At 38.5% G+C, this 15919-nt stretch overlaps 2 protein-coding genes across 4 annotated transcripts in view; one reads left to right on the forward strand and one right to left on the reverse strand.

Annotated features, from left to right (window-relative positions):
- The window catches only part of DEK (DEK proto-oncogene), a 30515-nt gene extending 14662 nt beyond the window's left edge, over positions 1–15853 (forward strand). For both annotated transcript variants that reach the window (XM_049654993.1, XM_049654994.1), the window contains exons 8-11: positions 9524–9659; positions 9912–10060; positions 13889–13957; positions 14397–15853. In XM_049654993.1, the coding sequence (XP_049510950.1) occupies positions 9524–9659; positions 9912–10060; positions 13889–13957; positions 14397–14408 (366 nt within the window). In that variant the 3' untranslated portion in view covers positions 14409–15853. The remainder of the gene's footprint in view (positions 1–9523; positions 9660–9911; positions 10061–13888; positions 13958–14396) is intronic.
- KDM1B (lysine demethylase 1B) overlaps positions 10456–15919 on the reverse strand; it is a 68712-nt gene continuing 63248 nt past the window's right edge. The window contains exons 23-24 of one of the 2 annotated variants that reach the window (XR_007463083.1): positions 13315–13607; positions 10456–10532 (exon numbers count right to left, since the gene is read on the reverse strand). The gene's annotated coding sequence lies outside the window, so the exon portion shown is untranslated. Of the gene's footprint in view, positions 10533–12780; positions 13608–15919 lie in introns of those variants that run through there. The other variant, XM_049654990.1, reaches the window with a different exon arrangement.

A 15919-nucleotide genomic window follows, 5' to 3' on the forward strand; every position in this document is an offset into this window, starting at 1 on the left:
ACTACCTGTAGATAGAATTATTTTGCAGATTCTTTTCATAGAAGATTACTAAATTAATATTACTTATTCTGCTTATTTTTTGAGACAGATTTTTCTTTTATAAATAAAAGATTTCTCCCCCATTAACATTAGATTCTTGGAATAAGTAACTATGAATGTGGGTGGATTAATCTTTTGTTTCCTCTGTAAATTGAGGGCTTTGGACTATTTATAATCTAGATCATATTGCTAAAGTCAGAACTCTTACTCAAGCAGAAATCCAGTTCAAGTTACAGTTGTCTATTGACCAGTTATGTGAGGTTGAGTGTTAGTCACCTGCTCGTGACTCATAGTTAGCTGTGTGGAAGACTAGGATATTTAAAAGTAAATTTATTATTTCTTCACTGTAGGATTGAAGTCACTGAAAACCACATGGTTGAAACAGAATTGGCAGGTTTTTTAAAAAGTCTTCTATAGGAAAACGTGTCACACTTAATCTTGTTAGCCAATAATTGCTAAAAAATTTTGTTGGAAGTTCTCTGTACCTACCTGTAGCTCTATTTTTGTGATAGGTAGTTCATGGTTCACAGCAGTTTTTAATCCTCCTTTTCTTGAGAAGTAATTCAAATAAGTTGCTCTTTCTTTCCAAGAGTGACTTGGGTAGTAATTCGTTTATAAAAGAGCCACTTTAAACTTCTTTATCATTTTGGTTCTTGGAAATTTGCTTAATTAGGTCAGTAGAAGGAGAGTTGCTTAATTCTAGAATTAGAAAATTTGTAGATGAAGTTTCTTAAAAATGAGGGAATAAGAAAAATGACAGGTTTAGTTATTTTCTATAAACTGACTCTGAAAATCATGTGGCTCCCATACTGGATTAGCTCCTTTCAGGGAAGATTGCTAAAATGAGCCATTGAGCTTAAACCATGCTTAGGTAGGCCATTTACCATAAGCGTTAGACCTTAGGCACAGAGAAGTTATTGGAGAGTACAGAAAAAGAAGCAGTGCTTCCCATTGGAGAAAACAGTTCTCATGATCTCTTAGACCCTTAAAAGCATACTTGATTTTTTAAAGTTTTATTGTAGTACATCTTCAGTTTTGGCTTATTAGTGTTTTTATAACACCTTCTTATTGCTAGAAATGTATACAACAAACTGAATTATTACTTAGTATTTAGAATTTATCTGAACCTTCCCATACGTATCAGGAATGTCTCCAGTTGTGAGCACTTAAAAACCTTACTAGTAATGTCCAAAACAGGAATTCCTTTTTCTTCCATGACAGATCCACAGACGGGCAATTTGGGGCCAGTACAACAGCTCAAGAAAGGTTGTCAAGAATTTGAGTATCCTCTTTCTTCCTGAGCCACCATCTTCATAAGGGGCACTTAACCTCATGATCACAAGATGGTGCTTTTACCTTAAGGCACTGAATCCCTGTGGCAGAGAGAGAAGAGCAAAGAGCTTTCTTCCAGTAATGTTTCACTTTGTTGTTTTTTGCCCCAGAAGGGATTCCTTTTATCACACATCTCCGTGTACATTGCCTTGGCCAGAACTTTGTTACTTCTCTACCTCTAACTGCAGGGGAAGCTGTGAGATCCACGTGTTAGCTTTCCTGAGTCTGTGGGGGAAGGAGGCATCCTGCAGTGTCAGCCAGATCAGAGACACTTTGAATTCTAGTGTTTGGTAAACTTCTATATTTGTACCATTCAGGGAATTATTTGGTGGTAGTGGGAGGGTGAATGTAAAAGTTTTGTTAGTCCTTAATTATGTTCTAAAAAATAAGAACTCCCCCCCCCCCATAATAATTTGATCAGAGGAATTACAAAACCATATAAACTATTGAAATCTTTCATTGGAAGGCAAAGTTAATCATCATGATAAAATCTTGAACTTGCTTTCATAATCTTTTGTGAACTATATTAAGGCTTGCACATTCTTTACTCTTGGCACTCTTGAGTTTTCTCAGCCAAGTTGTTAAAAGAATAGTGTATTTTAAGCTAATTTTTATTTTGTTCATCTGTTCACCCAGTACAACCTTTCTGCTGTGAGGACAGGATTCTGGCTCTGTGACAGGCGTCTTTTTTGGAGACCCTCCTTCAAGAGCCCTGCTGCCTATAAAAGATAGGTAAGCCTTTTCTCCCAAGATTTTTTTTTTTTTGCCTTCCTTCAAAAAGTGCTTGTGTCATTCCTCTGATTCTATACCTTCATGGTTACCAGAGATCATGGAAAATCCTCTTCAGATTTTTAAAAATTTATATTATTAATCTTTTACAAATTTAGATTACAGTAAATGGTACTATCTGAAATTAATGGCAGCTGTCAATTTTTATGTTTCCCATTAGCACATCGAAACTTCCTACAATGCTAGATGGCTCTGATCGAACTACTCACAGCAGATTCAAAATAGCAAGCCAGAATCTTAATAAATCCCATGACAACTTGGACACTAGCCTTCATTTTTTAAAAAATTTAACCACCTAATTTTTTCCCATATATTTTGAATAAAAAATTCAAGTTTTGGCTCCTATTAGATTAAATAACTAAATGTTAACTCTGAGTACCTCCAACATTTTTCCTTTGTAATGACATATAATGTGTTTTGTTATAATTACTAAAATTTTCAAAAAAACTTTGTTTATTCATTTTTGGAAGACAGAGACAGAGCCCAAGCAGGGGTGGGGCGGAGAGAGAGGGGGACATAGAATCTGAAGCAGGCTCCAGGCTCTGAGCTGTCAGCACAGAGCCCTATGCGGGACTCGAACTCATAAACTGTGAGATGGTGACCTGAGCCAAAGTCGGACGCTCAACCGACTGAGCCACCCAGGTGCCCCTTATTTTCAAAATATTTTAAGAGAGATTTCAAAGTAAGGGTTTCTCATGTTATCACTTATATTACTCAATTTAATAAATTGGGAGTGCACTAAGTGCTGTTGAGGTTCCAGAAAATATTTTCTACCCAAATGCCATTTGAATGGTACATGATGTAGGATTCCAAAAGAAAGTGTCCCTGTCTATTGCCGAGGGAAAGCTTTGGAGAGAAATGGCAGAAATGCCTGTTGAAATTGACCTTTGGGAATAGAAAAGAAAGTTGTGAACAAAGATGGGGAGCAAGAAAGTCCAGGGTACCTGTGACATACACACTTGTTTGTGGTTGGGTGGTGTGTCCAGAAGTAGAGCAATGAGAGCAGAAGCCAGAGCAGGGCACACAGAAGCCAGACTGGAGAGCCTGTGAGCTTGGGCGTTTTCGTATGAGTAATTGATGAATCATTCTCGCTCATTCAAAATGATTGCCTTATTCTACCGGAATTTTGCCAAGTGTTTGGCTGAGTAGGGGGGAAGAGAGACCTGGCCTCTGTCTTCCAGAACAGTCTGCCTGAGGAGAGGTACCCCTTGTTCAATAAATGTTTATTGGCAAATATAAGGAAACTTACTGAGAGTCAGCTGTGTGCCGTGTACTTCACGTCGTGCATCTACGTGAGTCTTGACTCCAAGAGAGAGGATGATATATCCTCATTTTTGTATACCTCAGGGTTAGAATAAACATGTCCTATGTATTTTGTTAGTATTCAGGTACTCTTGACACACAGTATTACGTTCGTTTCAGGAGTACTTTTAAGGTTTTTTAATGTATTGTCCATACTACTCTTTCCAGGGCTGCTAGTTTATATGCGTCTGTCTTCAGAGTTGTCTGTAAAGAACTACTGATTTAGATTCAAATTTGAATTTAAGCAATAGCTTTAGATAAGTATATATCCACTTCTGCTTATAAAAACTGAACTAAAAACTATTGACATAAATATAGAACTTGAGAAATTATCCTCTTGATTAATTTATGTAGTTCCTGCCTTTTCCCTACATATCTCCAGTCATGTATAATCTAGACTAGGAATGGCAAACTGTGTATGGCCTATACACCAGATCCAGCCTGTGGCCTGGTTTTGTACAGCCTAGAAACTGAGGATGGTTTTTTCCATTTTTAAAATTTGTTAAAACAAAAAATGAAAGTTGGAACAGTAAGCACATTTAGCCAGCAAAGCCTAAATTACTTATTCTCTGGCACTTTATAGAGAAAGCTTGGTGCGTTCAGACTATAAATGTATCTTTTATCTTAGAAATTTATAACTAGGGGCGCCTGGGTGGCTCAGTTGGTCAAGTACCCGACTTTGGCTCAAGTCAGATCTTGCAGTTTGTGAGTTCGAGTCCCACATCAGGCTCTGTGCTGATGGCCTGGAGCCTGCTTCAGATTTTGTGTCCCTCCCTTTCTCTCTGCCCCTCCTCTACTCATGTTCTAGCTCTCTCTTTCTCTCTCAAAAATAAGCATTTAAAAAAAAAAAACTAAAAAAAGAAACATCACTAGGTGAGTCTGCTGAGAGGCTTTAAGAAAACATAAGTGCATAGGCCTCACCCTTGATGGGTTTATCTATTGGTCTCTTTTCCTCTCTTTCATATACAACCTGTATACGTAAATAGTGCCAGAAGACCGTTATATTAAAAAAAATCAAGAAGTTTGGCTAACTGCTATTAGTAGCAAGCGTGTGGCAGGCATAGCAATGCTAGTGAAACAGTCTCAGGGCTGGAATAGATCTTTAACAGTTACCTAATTTCCAGAGACCTTTTCCCATCTTAATCTTCCAAGTAAATTGTGTAGCAGGTACCTACTAAGTGCCAGTCCTAAGCCCCGCGCTGGAGATCAAGAAACAAATAAGACAGGGTCTCTGTTCATCAGCTGGTAGAAAGGGAGAGGTCAAAGATGAGGAGGAAAAAAGTGCATAGAGTATAACTTAAGAGCCAGGAAAGAGAGATGGACAAGATCATGTGGAAGCTCAGAAGATTTTAAAAGAGCATTTACCTCTTTGTAGGGACATGTGGGGAGCAAAGATCCAGACAGGAAAGCTTCACAGGAGGTAACAATTTGATCTGACCCTTTAAAGGATGAACAAGAGAGGTTGGCAGAGTTAAAGAAAGATTTGGTAGAAACTATTTGCACAACATCAGATTATCCCCAGACCCATCTTAGCTTTGAAACAATCTAAAGAAATGATCCTGGAGTCCCCACTAAGTTTGGAGGGTAAAGGCCAGAGAAAGCCCTAGTACAGATTCGGTGAGCCTTTGTTGTCATTTTGCATTTTCTGCCAACATTTCTTACTCTTTGTTCTCATTGGTAACATTTGTATGTAATGGAAAAAGTTAAATTTAACAGTATAAATAGGTTATGATCTCGCCGGCTTATTTTTGTCATATCAACTCTGGCTTAGATGCATAGGTACATTACTCGTTTCTGTAAGCAAGTAATCTAGTAGGAGGCACACTGGGCTTAATGTGCCTCTTGCTCCTTAACTAGTTGTAAGGCACTGGCTCTCTTAATTACTCAGATACATTTTCCTCATTTGTAATAAAATAAACTTTTGTATTTGAATTTTTTTTTTGCTTTTTTTTTTAAGCTCCTATAAGACCGTGTATGTGGAGCAGTACCATACCAATTTTTCTTTTTCTTTTTCCTTTTAATTATGTTTTAACCACATCCTGGGTTCAGAGTAGAAGTAGTAAACTAGATCCTGTAAACAATACAGAGATGAATGTGACAAATACTTAAATGGCTGCTTTATGTCAAACTTTTTTTTAAGTTTATTTATTTATTTTGAGAGAGGGAGAAAAAATCCCAAACAGGCTCTGTGCTATCAGCACAGAGCTCCATGTGGGGCTTGATCCCGTGAACCATGAGATAGTCACCTGAGCCAAAATTAAGAGTCGGATGCTTAAATGACTGTGCACCCCTGCACCAAACATTTTTAAGGTAGCCAGGTGTCTTTTCTCATGGAAATTGTCAAATACAACTTTAAGAAACTTGTGATGTGGTGGGAAAAGACTGTAAGTAACTAGGTTAATAAATCTGTATATTAAATGTTTTCTCTGCTACCTTATATTTGTTCACTTACTTGATCTTTAGAACAATTCTACAGATATAGCCACAGTTCATCAAATCTCCGATGCCTATAAGGCATCATTTTAATGTAAATTACAAAATGCACCCCAATATCGGAGATAAGAAAACATGAAAAAAAAGTGGTAAATTCAGCAAAGTCTGGTATTACTACCTCCATTTTACAGATGAGGAAACAGGCACAGGGAAGGAAGGTAAGTGATTTGTTTGAGAATACAAAATTGGTCAGTAGTGGAGTCCGGATTTGAACCAGGAAGTTTGGCTCTGAAACCTGTGTACTGCTTCACATGAAGTAGGGATACATGAACTATAGGCCAAGTAGTGTGGGACCACAGATGAATCAATTGGTGGTGGTGCAGTGAGAGATTCAGAGGGGACCGTTAAGCTGGATTTAGACTCATAGGTGAGAGTTTCCTATAGAGAGGAGGGGGTGAAAGTAATGAGGACTTGAAGCTTCCTGTAAGGTGTAAATGGGCACACTCTCACTCTCCTCTCCTCTCAGCTCACCCAGGGCCTCTTTCCTTTACCTCCAAAATACCAGGTTATCCACAGTTAACCTTACCTGCCAAAAATCGTCCATTGTGTCCCCGTACCCAGGTCCTCTGAGATACCCCATTTAAAAAAAAAATTTTTTTTTGTAATTTTATTTATTTTTGAGAGAGAGAGACAGAGATAGACAGAGTGCAAGTGGGGGAGGGGCAGAGAGAAAGGGAGGCACAGAATCCAAAACAGGCTCCAGGCTCCGAGCTGTCAGCACAGAGCCCGACGCAGGGCTCGAACCCACGGACCGTGAGATCATGACCTGAGCCGAAGTCGGATGCTTAACCGACTGAGCCACCCAGGTGCTCCTAAGATGCCCCCGTTTTTAAAAGTTAACTTCCTCCTATTCATACCTAAAACTTACCAGAGCAGCTGAGGTGAATGATTGTTAACATCTACAAGGCTAACATACACATGTGAGTTTCTCTGCCTCCGCTGTTTCCCCATGTCAACATTTACTGGTCTAAGGAAGATGTTTTACTGAATTCCTACCTTCAGTTTGCCACAGAAAAACTTGTAACTGGTTACTAAAGATAAGTGAAATCCGTTGTAAATAACATAGTTATTGTTATTACAGGGATGGATGTTTGTGGGGTCCAGTCATGTCTACCAGAATGCAATGAAATAAGCATGATGCATCATGGTTAGTTAACACGGGTGTCATTGAGACTGTCTTACCGCTTTTGTTCTATTTATCTATTCTTTGTATTGACCTTGCTTTTAAAGAAAACTTTAAAACTTCCAAGTTACTGCATTTACTTAATGAAAGAATTTCTTTACAAAAGGAAGCTCTCATAATAGTAATAATAGCTAATATTTATTATCCATTTCCTGTGAGCCTGGTACATTAAAAGTGTTCTACATGTATTAATACATTTACTCCCCCAAAGACATGAAGTATGATCATATTTCCCTTATTTTGTAAATGAGGAAACTAGGGCCCGAAGATACATTGGGGCCAGAATTTGAAATCAGGATGCTCGCCCTCAGAGCCCACACTCTCTCCTCTGTTAGGTTTCTGTAGTGCTTGTGACAGTATGTTTGCAGTTTTTCTCTTAACTTAATAGGCTAGTTGTCCACTTAAAAAACTGTGGACACCATCCCTGCTAGATGATGATGTTAAATATAGAAAGAAGCATTGTTTTAATCATGTTTGTCCAGTGGTAACATCTTGTGGAGATGGCTTGATTACCCTTTATTTATCACTCTAAATTCTCATGCTTTTCAAACTATCACTACTCCAAGGTTGCAGGTTTTAAAATGGTGCCATATTATCTAAAAGTATTTGAAGTTGTAATGATAGCTGTAAATCCTGGCCTGAAAAGGCTCTGTAAGTATTTTAAGTACCTGCTTCTAATTATCTGATTTGGATGAGGATGAAGTAATAATGCTTCTAACATGGTTATCCCTTGCTCATTTTCCTCAACCCTTTCTGTAATAACTTTCTTATAAAATCTTTTAATTATCTACAGATCCAGATTTTATTAAATTTTGACTAAAGAGTGATACATCACAGTGATGATTCTTTTATTCTGTGTATTAAGTGTATCACCAGATCTTACAAAGTTTTAGTATTCCCTTTCAGAGCCTAGTGTGGTTCTTATGAATTGGGTAGACGCTGAATAAAACTTAGTTTAAGTTAGAGAATTGATGACCTAGTGATACCTTTCCAGCAACCTCCACTAATTCTTAATTCCTCGAAGAATTAGGAAGAAAAAATGGCCTTAAGTAGCAAACATCCATAGGTAGAACTTATATACTTTACTTACATAAAGCATTGCAGGGGCGCCTAGGTGATTCAGTCAGTTAAGCATCAGACTTTTGATTTTGGCTCAGGTCATGATCTCCCAGCTCATGAGATTGAACCCCGTGTCAAGCTCTGTGCTGACCTCACAGAGCCTTCTTGGACTTCTTTCTCCCTCTCTCTGTCCCTCCCCTACTTGTTCTCTCTCAAAATAATGAGCTTTGAAAAAGAGGGGAAAAAAAAAGGCATTTTAGTCCCTTGTCACCTCTCAGATGCATTTTTTAAGTGGTACTTAAACCAGACAGATTGGCAAGCTCCCAGCCCCAGCCAACAGTATGTTATTGAGGTGGGACAGGGCGATAATGATGGTGGGCCGATATGAATATGTAGTAATGGCAGTGTGGCAAGAGGAAAGACAAATACTCAAATCCAAACTGCACTTAGAAATAGCTTGAGCCCACTTTAATCTTAGATTGGTCTATACACTTTATCGTTTTTTTAAAAAGGAATTATAATCAAATTGTAAAACATTTGGAGAGACATTCTGTCAAAAGTGATTTGCGGTATTTTGGGTATGTAAAGATGAGATTTTAGGTTATCTTGAGGCATTTGCTTTATATAAGTTGCTTTTACTTTGGGAAAGTTAATTAAATGACTTAATGTTCCCTAATTTCAAAGACCCTGTTTGAGACAAAGTATAAATTATAATTGTGTCATTTTAATCTATCCATGTGTATATACTTTGCTTTTGTTTTATCAGCTGTGAGTTAGTGTATAAGAAAACAGGTTCTGGAGTTAGATCTATTTGAATCTCACTATTTTGTTATGTGGCTGTGAACAGAATACCTCTTGAGCCTTAGTTTCCTCATATATTCATGAAATAGTTAACTGAGCAACAACTGTGCACAGTGATATTTAGGGGTTAGGGATATTAACAGTGCACTTAAGAGTGTCAAAAAAAAAGTTCTGTCCTCATGGAACTTCCATTCTAGCTGGGAGAGACAATAAAATAATAACATTTATATTCTAAAGGTTTTTTGTTTTGTTTTGTTTTTTAAGATTAAGGCAATGCATATAAAGTTTTCTATCTATACTGTGTGATAAATCAGGGCATCTTATATTTGGTGTTTGATTCTTCTCATGACTGGTTTCATGTTGGGATACAGTGAAGTTTGTTGAGTGTATTGGTTATCTAAAAAATTGATAATTAATAATTTTTCATTGGAGATGCTGAGTACATTAATTTTCTCTAATTTTGCTGGGTACAGAGGATTTAGAGAGATGGCATCAATATATGTTCTTTGCTTTCCTTTCCAACAGCCACCAAAAAAGACCTCTAAAAGAGAAAAACCTAAACAGAAAGCCACTTCCAAAAGTAAGAAAACTGTAAAAAGCGCTAATGTTAAGAAGGCAGATAGCAGCACCACCAAGAAGAATCAAAACAGTTCCAAAAAAGGTAGGTTAGAAATGACACCTTTTCAACAGCTCTAAAGATCTAATTCATATGATATAAGCGTTTTGAAGTGTGTTTGGAAATTAGATAAACTGCAAAGAAAATTGGAGAAAGTGGTATACCAGTTTTTTATGGTTACAGTTTTTCAGAATTGACAGAAATTTCAATGCATGTTTTATAAGTAATTTATTGAGTAATTTATAATTTTACGTAATACTCCTTTGAAAATCTAATGAATGCTTGTCTTACTTTCAGAAAGTGAATCTGAGGACAGTTCAGATGATGAACCTTTAATTAAAAAATTGAAGAAACCTCCTACAGATGAAGAGTTAAAGGAAACAGTGAAGAAATTACTGGCCAGTGCCAACTTGGAGGAGGTCACAATGAAGCAGATTTGCAAGGAGGTAATTGGACAAATACTTGGATCATTTTGCTTTTATTTGAAAAATTCTTTCACTCTTCCCTCAGTTCAGTGTGAGATCTGTATGTGCATTCGTTAGCGAACAAATGTCTGTGGAACTGTTCTGTGCCCGGCATTCCTGCGGGTGCTGGGATACTGCTTTAAATGAGTCAGTCTCTGCCCTGTTGGACCTGCTTCGTAAACAACAGTGGGATGTATCCAGTGAATACAGTGAAGGCGATAGATTCCAGACTTGAGGGAGAACACTGTCTTCCTGATCGGGACACTTTTTATTGATGGATCCTTAGATTGTGTTAGTTGTAAAAAGCAGAATCTCACGGACCACCGTATTTTCAGCATTACTGTTGTACTAAGATGCTGTATCAGGTACTTAGTTCAGACTTCTGTAAAGTTTTCCTGATACTCAGAAAATAAAATGGCCTAGTCTTGAAGAGGATTCCTTAGAGATTCTATACCTGAAATCAAAATTGGGAGATTTTACAATCTGGTTTCTGATGGTAAAACCAAATTAAAATTTCAAATGTACCTAAGGTGACATAGTCTGTACTTTTGTTAAGACCTTGATTATTGTTTTGTTTATTCATTCAGCATTCACTGAGCCTCTCCTGTGTACCAGACACCGGGATAGATTTGGGGGTAGAGCTGGGGATCTGTTAACTTGGCTGTTGGGGGCTTACTGATCAGTGAGATGGGAGGAGATGGCTATTGTAGTGAGTTGGGGACAGTCGGTGGGGGTTGGGCTGGAAGTGTGGAGGGCACCGCACCACCAGGGAAGGAGCCTGGGAGGAGGGAAGACGTCTTGGAGCCTCAGCTGTTCCATACAGGGGAGCGGTACTGACACATGCCTGTCAGATGGGACAGTGACTGCGAGGAATAGTAATTTCATTTGGGTGAAGACTAGAGTTGGAAGGAAGTCTTCATAGATGTTAGGTAAGAAAAGGAGAACTTTTGCAGATCTCGTATATGCCTTGTTGCAGAGTTAGTTTTTTCCCTGAAACTGATGGGAGAATTGGGAAGCTGGGTAGGATATTGGGAGCTGATTGATAGGGGCATACGCAGTCCAATTTTCAAGAGCGCTCATGGACACACTGAGAAGACAGGATGAAGAATGGGATGCGAGGCAAGAAAGCCAAGTTTGTCATAATCTAAGTTATAGGGTGGCCATAATCCAAGGCGAGCCGGGAGAGCTTGGTCAGAGGTTGCTCAGTGTGGGTGTTCGGGCGCGGTAGCATTAACCTTCCGATGGAAAACAACAGGGGGTACCCTCTGAGGAAAAGAGGAGTTTCGTTCTAGACATCGTGAGATGAGGTGCTTAGAACATCCCAGTGGGAGAAACTGTGATCATTGTAATTCTCCCAGGTTTGGAGAGAGAGCCAAACTGGGCTACTGCTGGGAGTTAAAACCAAAAGTCTAGATAAGGTGGCCCAGGGAAGAAGAAAAAGGGTGAGAAAAGCAAAGGACAGAGAGTCCTGGAGACTCTGAGTTGAGAAGTAATTTCTACAAAATATAAAAAATCATAGAGAGAGGGGTGCTGTCAAAGCGAAGAGATGAGACAGTTTCCAGAATGGTCGGGAGGGGGTAGTGCCAGTTAAGAAAAGGTCATGACCTTACCTGAGACAATGGGCAATGGTTATGGAAAGCAGCTCACAGGGGGAATAACATAAAATGCCCTGTAAACATGAAGACACACTTTCCCTACTAATGAGGAAGATAGAAATTGAAAGGAAATATTTGTGCTTCTTAGCTTGACAGAATCTTTATAAAGATTAAGCGAGTCTTCATGCTTGGCAAAGGTATAGGGAGACATACTCATGCATGAAGTTGTAACAGCTTTGGAGAACAATTAAGTAGTAGCTTAAAATTTAAATTGCAAATGCCCTTTAACCTAGCAAATTCCATTTCTAGGTCTCTATGCTAAAGACATAGTCACATCTGCACAAAATGATTACAGTAATGTTCAGCATGTCTGTAATATTGAAAAATCAGAAACAACCTAAATGGCCATCGATAGGGAAATGTTTAACATGGTACGTCTGTATTTTTGGAATGCTATGTAGCAGTTCAAAAGAACACGGAAAAACGTTCCAGGTATTGTCAACTTTTTGAAAAACCTAGAATATTATCCTATCTAAGTAAATACGGGAAAACCATATTGCCATTGATGTATCTATGAGTTTGTGTAGAAACTCATTTTTAAAGGTCTGGAAGAATGCACAGCAAACTGATAACTGGTTTCCTCTGAGGGGAGAGACGAGGGAAGAGTAAAGGGGGAGGAGTCCTATACGTTTGATTTTTGTGAATACACTTACATAATTTTTTAAGGGGATTATTTAACAGGGAGAGGTCCAGTGAGAAAGACTTGTGTGGTTTTTTGGACTCCGCAATTAGAAGATGATTGTTCACGTAATAAGAGCAGTTCCACGGATGATAAATGCAGGGATTAATTACCCTTGGATCAAGAATTAATAGTGAGAAAAGTGAATAAAGCTGTTTTAAACATCTTGCTGTAGAAGGGAAATCGTGGTTAAATGGGGGGTGAGGATACAAGTTGATAAAATACTTAAGGTCAGGGAGAGAAAGCACATGCTTATGTTAGGCTGAGGGACTAGTGCTGGGGAAGGAGGAGAAGCTGATGTACAGGAGAGTTCCAGAAAGGGTCCCTGCAGAGGTAACGGAAATGGGGGATATTGATGGATCCACATACAGTAAACTGGAGGGGAAGATAGTTCAACATTGAAGGAATTCTTGGCCAAGAGCAAGAGGGAGGAAGGGATGAAAATGCCATTGATAGCACAGGAGGACCTGCTGAGAGAGAGTCGGGTTAACCCCGGGAAGGTTCGGACATCGGATACCATGAACTTGGCATGGGACCGGTCTTTTAAAAGTTCTGTGTTCCCACAGCAGTCTTTCCTCCGGATCAATCATAGAAAAAGTGGTAGTTAGACCAGTTCAGGGACGGAGTTTTGCAGGGAAGTAACAAGGGGTGAATGACAGGAGTGATGTAAATGATCGACTCTGTTTGCAGGACTTGGCAGACCGCAGCCTGTGGGCCAAATCCCTCTTACCATCTGGTTTTTTAAATAGTTTAATGTGACAACAGCCACATGCATTCATTCAAGTGTTGTCTGCGGCAGCTTTCATGCTACAGTGGCACAGTTGAGTAGTTGTGACAAACTGTGTTCCTGGAAAAGCTGAAACCACTTACTGTCTGGCCCTTAACTGAAAAAGTTTGCTTACCTTAACTAGTCCTTAGGAGCGAAGCAGGCAGGCTTGTGTGGAGTCAGGCCGGGGAGTGATTGTGAAGTCAAGCAGGTGGCAAGTTGACCAAAGAGAGGGGCCGTTTAGAGAGTAAAGCTGTAGGGGTAGAGGACCCCTGAGACCACCTGGATCTCAGTGATTTAACTTAGGGGACGGGGTGGAGTAGTGCAGCGGAGGCTGAAGTTCATTTGAGTTCAGGTCGAGGAACTGTCAGTGTTGGATGACGGAAGGAAGAACGTAAGGCTACCTCCACGGAACATCTGGCCGACAGCCTGCCGGTATAATGAATTCAGTCCACTTACCTACCATCTCTGTGTAGGTGTTTTCCTCGCCTGTGTGTGTTAATTCAGCTGATACTCCCAGTAGTACAGAGGACACTGAGAATGGCTGCGTCCTAGTTTAGTTTCTGCTCGTTTGCAGTAGTTGCATATGGTGAACCAGAATTCTTAGAACAGACGTGCCGCTATTTGTACGCGGCCTACATTTCTTCTGTATCCAAAGGTAAACTGTGTTACTACTGTATTTTTAAATCTACTTTTAATTTTCACTATAGGTATATGAAAATTATCCTGCTTATGATTTAACTGAAAGAAAAGATTTCATAAAAACAACTGTTAAAGAGGTAAATACATCCACCTTTTCTGATTTTGGTCATTTTGAATGTATAAGACAAATTATATATCAAATACTGTGTATTTTTCAAAATGTTCATGTCACTGTATCACATTTGACCCTCAGATTTTCTCAAAATAGATGGGCAAAGTATTTTTCATTCTCATTATAGAGTTTAAAAAAATAAAGTCTGAATCTTAGTGACAAAACTTGACCTCCAGCTCACAGCATACATGGGCGGCCAGGCTCAACACAGGTGCTCACCCAACTACTGGAGCGTAATTCCTTTCCACCGAAGTCAGAAGATCAGCAGTAGCTATATTTTTATATCGGTCCCAACAGACTTCCCAAGGTCACAGTAGTAAAACAGAAGTTTTAAAGGGAGGGTGGGGTATGATTTTTGTGTTCTTAATATTTTAGAGGAAAATGACGTTTCTCTCTCGTTGCAGCTGATTTCTTGAGGCAGAGGAGATAACTTGTCCCGTGGACGTCAGGATCTGATTTATACCGTTATACCAGCAAAGAGAATGTATTTCCTTTTCTACCCCTTGCAGGCGTTGTGTTAGTAGAACCTGTCGCTGATCTTTTTAAGTAAATTTGAGTTTGTTGTTTTAAATTGCATTTCTATGCAGTTTTTAGTTTAAAATTTTGCATGGCAGTAATTGTTCCTTGCTTTTATAGCTGTATTTTGTACATTTTGGATTTCTTTATATGAGATCGTAGTTTTAGCGTGCTTAGTATTCGCTTGTTTCAGACATACTTTTAACGAAGTAGAAGAAACTATTATTGACATTTATACATGCAGAGACTATGGCAGTATTTAGTAGATGAAATATTTTGAATACACATCTGACAGTGGCAGTGTGTTCATCATATTAAAAATATACAGGCTTCAGCTATCCAGATGATTAAATTGGAAAATTTCTGCTGCATGTGTATATATGTCAAATCGTCAGCATGACAAAAGTGACAGATGTTATTTTTGTATTTTTAAAAACAACTTTGTTGTATATAAAGTTTTTTTATTTCTTTTGTGCAGATCAATTTTTAAACTCCTATAGGTAGGTATCTTTACAGTTATCAACTATGAGATGTCAGTGTTCGGCCAGATGGTATGTGACGGAGCAGCGAAATCAGAATTCAGTGGAGAAAACACTGAAGGAACAGGTCGTTCTCCGCTTTGCCTCACAAGTGTCAATTTGTAGTTTTAGTGTTAACTCTGCAAGTGTCTGTAGATAACATTTTATGTTAAGGGTAGACCAGATCAACACATCAGAACTTCAAAACTGGGGGGAGGGGATTAAGTACAAGCACATTTGGCTTCTAATAAATGAACTGATTTTTATTAACTGCTTTTGCCCATGTAAAATGCGGATATTTACAGGAAACCTGGCCACCTTTATAATTATGGTAAATGTACCAAGTATAATGCTAGAAGATCACGTGTAGGCAATAGTGGGTATCTCCGACAAAGTATTTCTCAAAAGTGATAAAAAGACTTATTTTTAACATTAAAGAAGTTTAATGTATTCGTGGGATCAGGACTTTTAGGCTTTAAACTTTGGCCAATCAGGATTCTGGGTGATCAACACACAGACCACTCCTGAATTAGATTGTTTCATCTTTTACATTGTCGTAATCAGTTTATTGAATAATTTCTGAATTTTAAAAACATAACTGCTTATGAGAGAATTAGGCCTTTGATAAACCAGTTGTGTGTTTAAACGGAGCACATGAAATACATAAAAATGATAAATGTTGGCCGTTAGCAGGTACTTTCACAGGTCTGACGTATTTCTTGATAAATACAAATGAATAAACAACTAAATGAGACCTAAAAATTGGCCGTTGATTTTAAATATTTAATTTGTTCCTATAAACCTTGTCAATAAAACTAATAAATCCATGCTCTTGTCTCTTGTATTAATGTCTTCCGTTTCTGTAGCATTTCCCCCCTAGCTGAGGATTTCAG

This window comes from Panthera uncia, assembly GCF_023721935.1.
Source record: "Panthera uncia isolate 11264 chromosome B2 unlocalized genomic scaffold, Puncia_PCG_1.0 HiC_scaffold_25, whole genome shotgun sequence".
In the NCBI taxonomy this organism is placed as follows: Eukaryota; Metazoa; Chordata; class Mammalia; order Carnivora; family Felidae; genus Panthera; species Panthera uncia.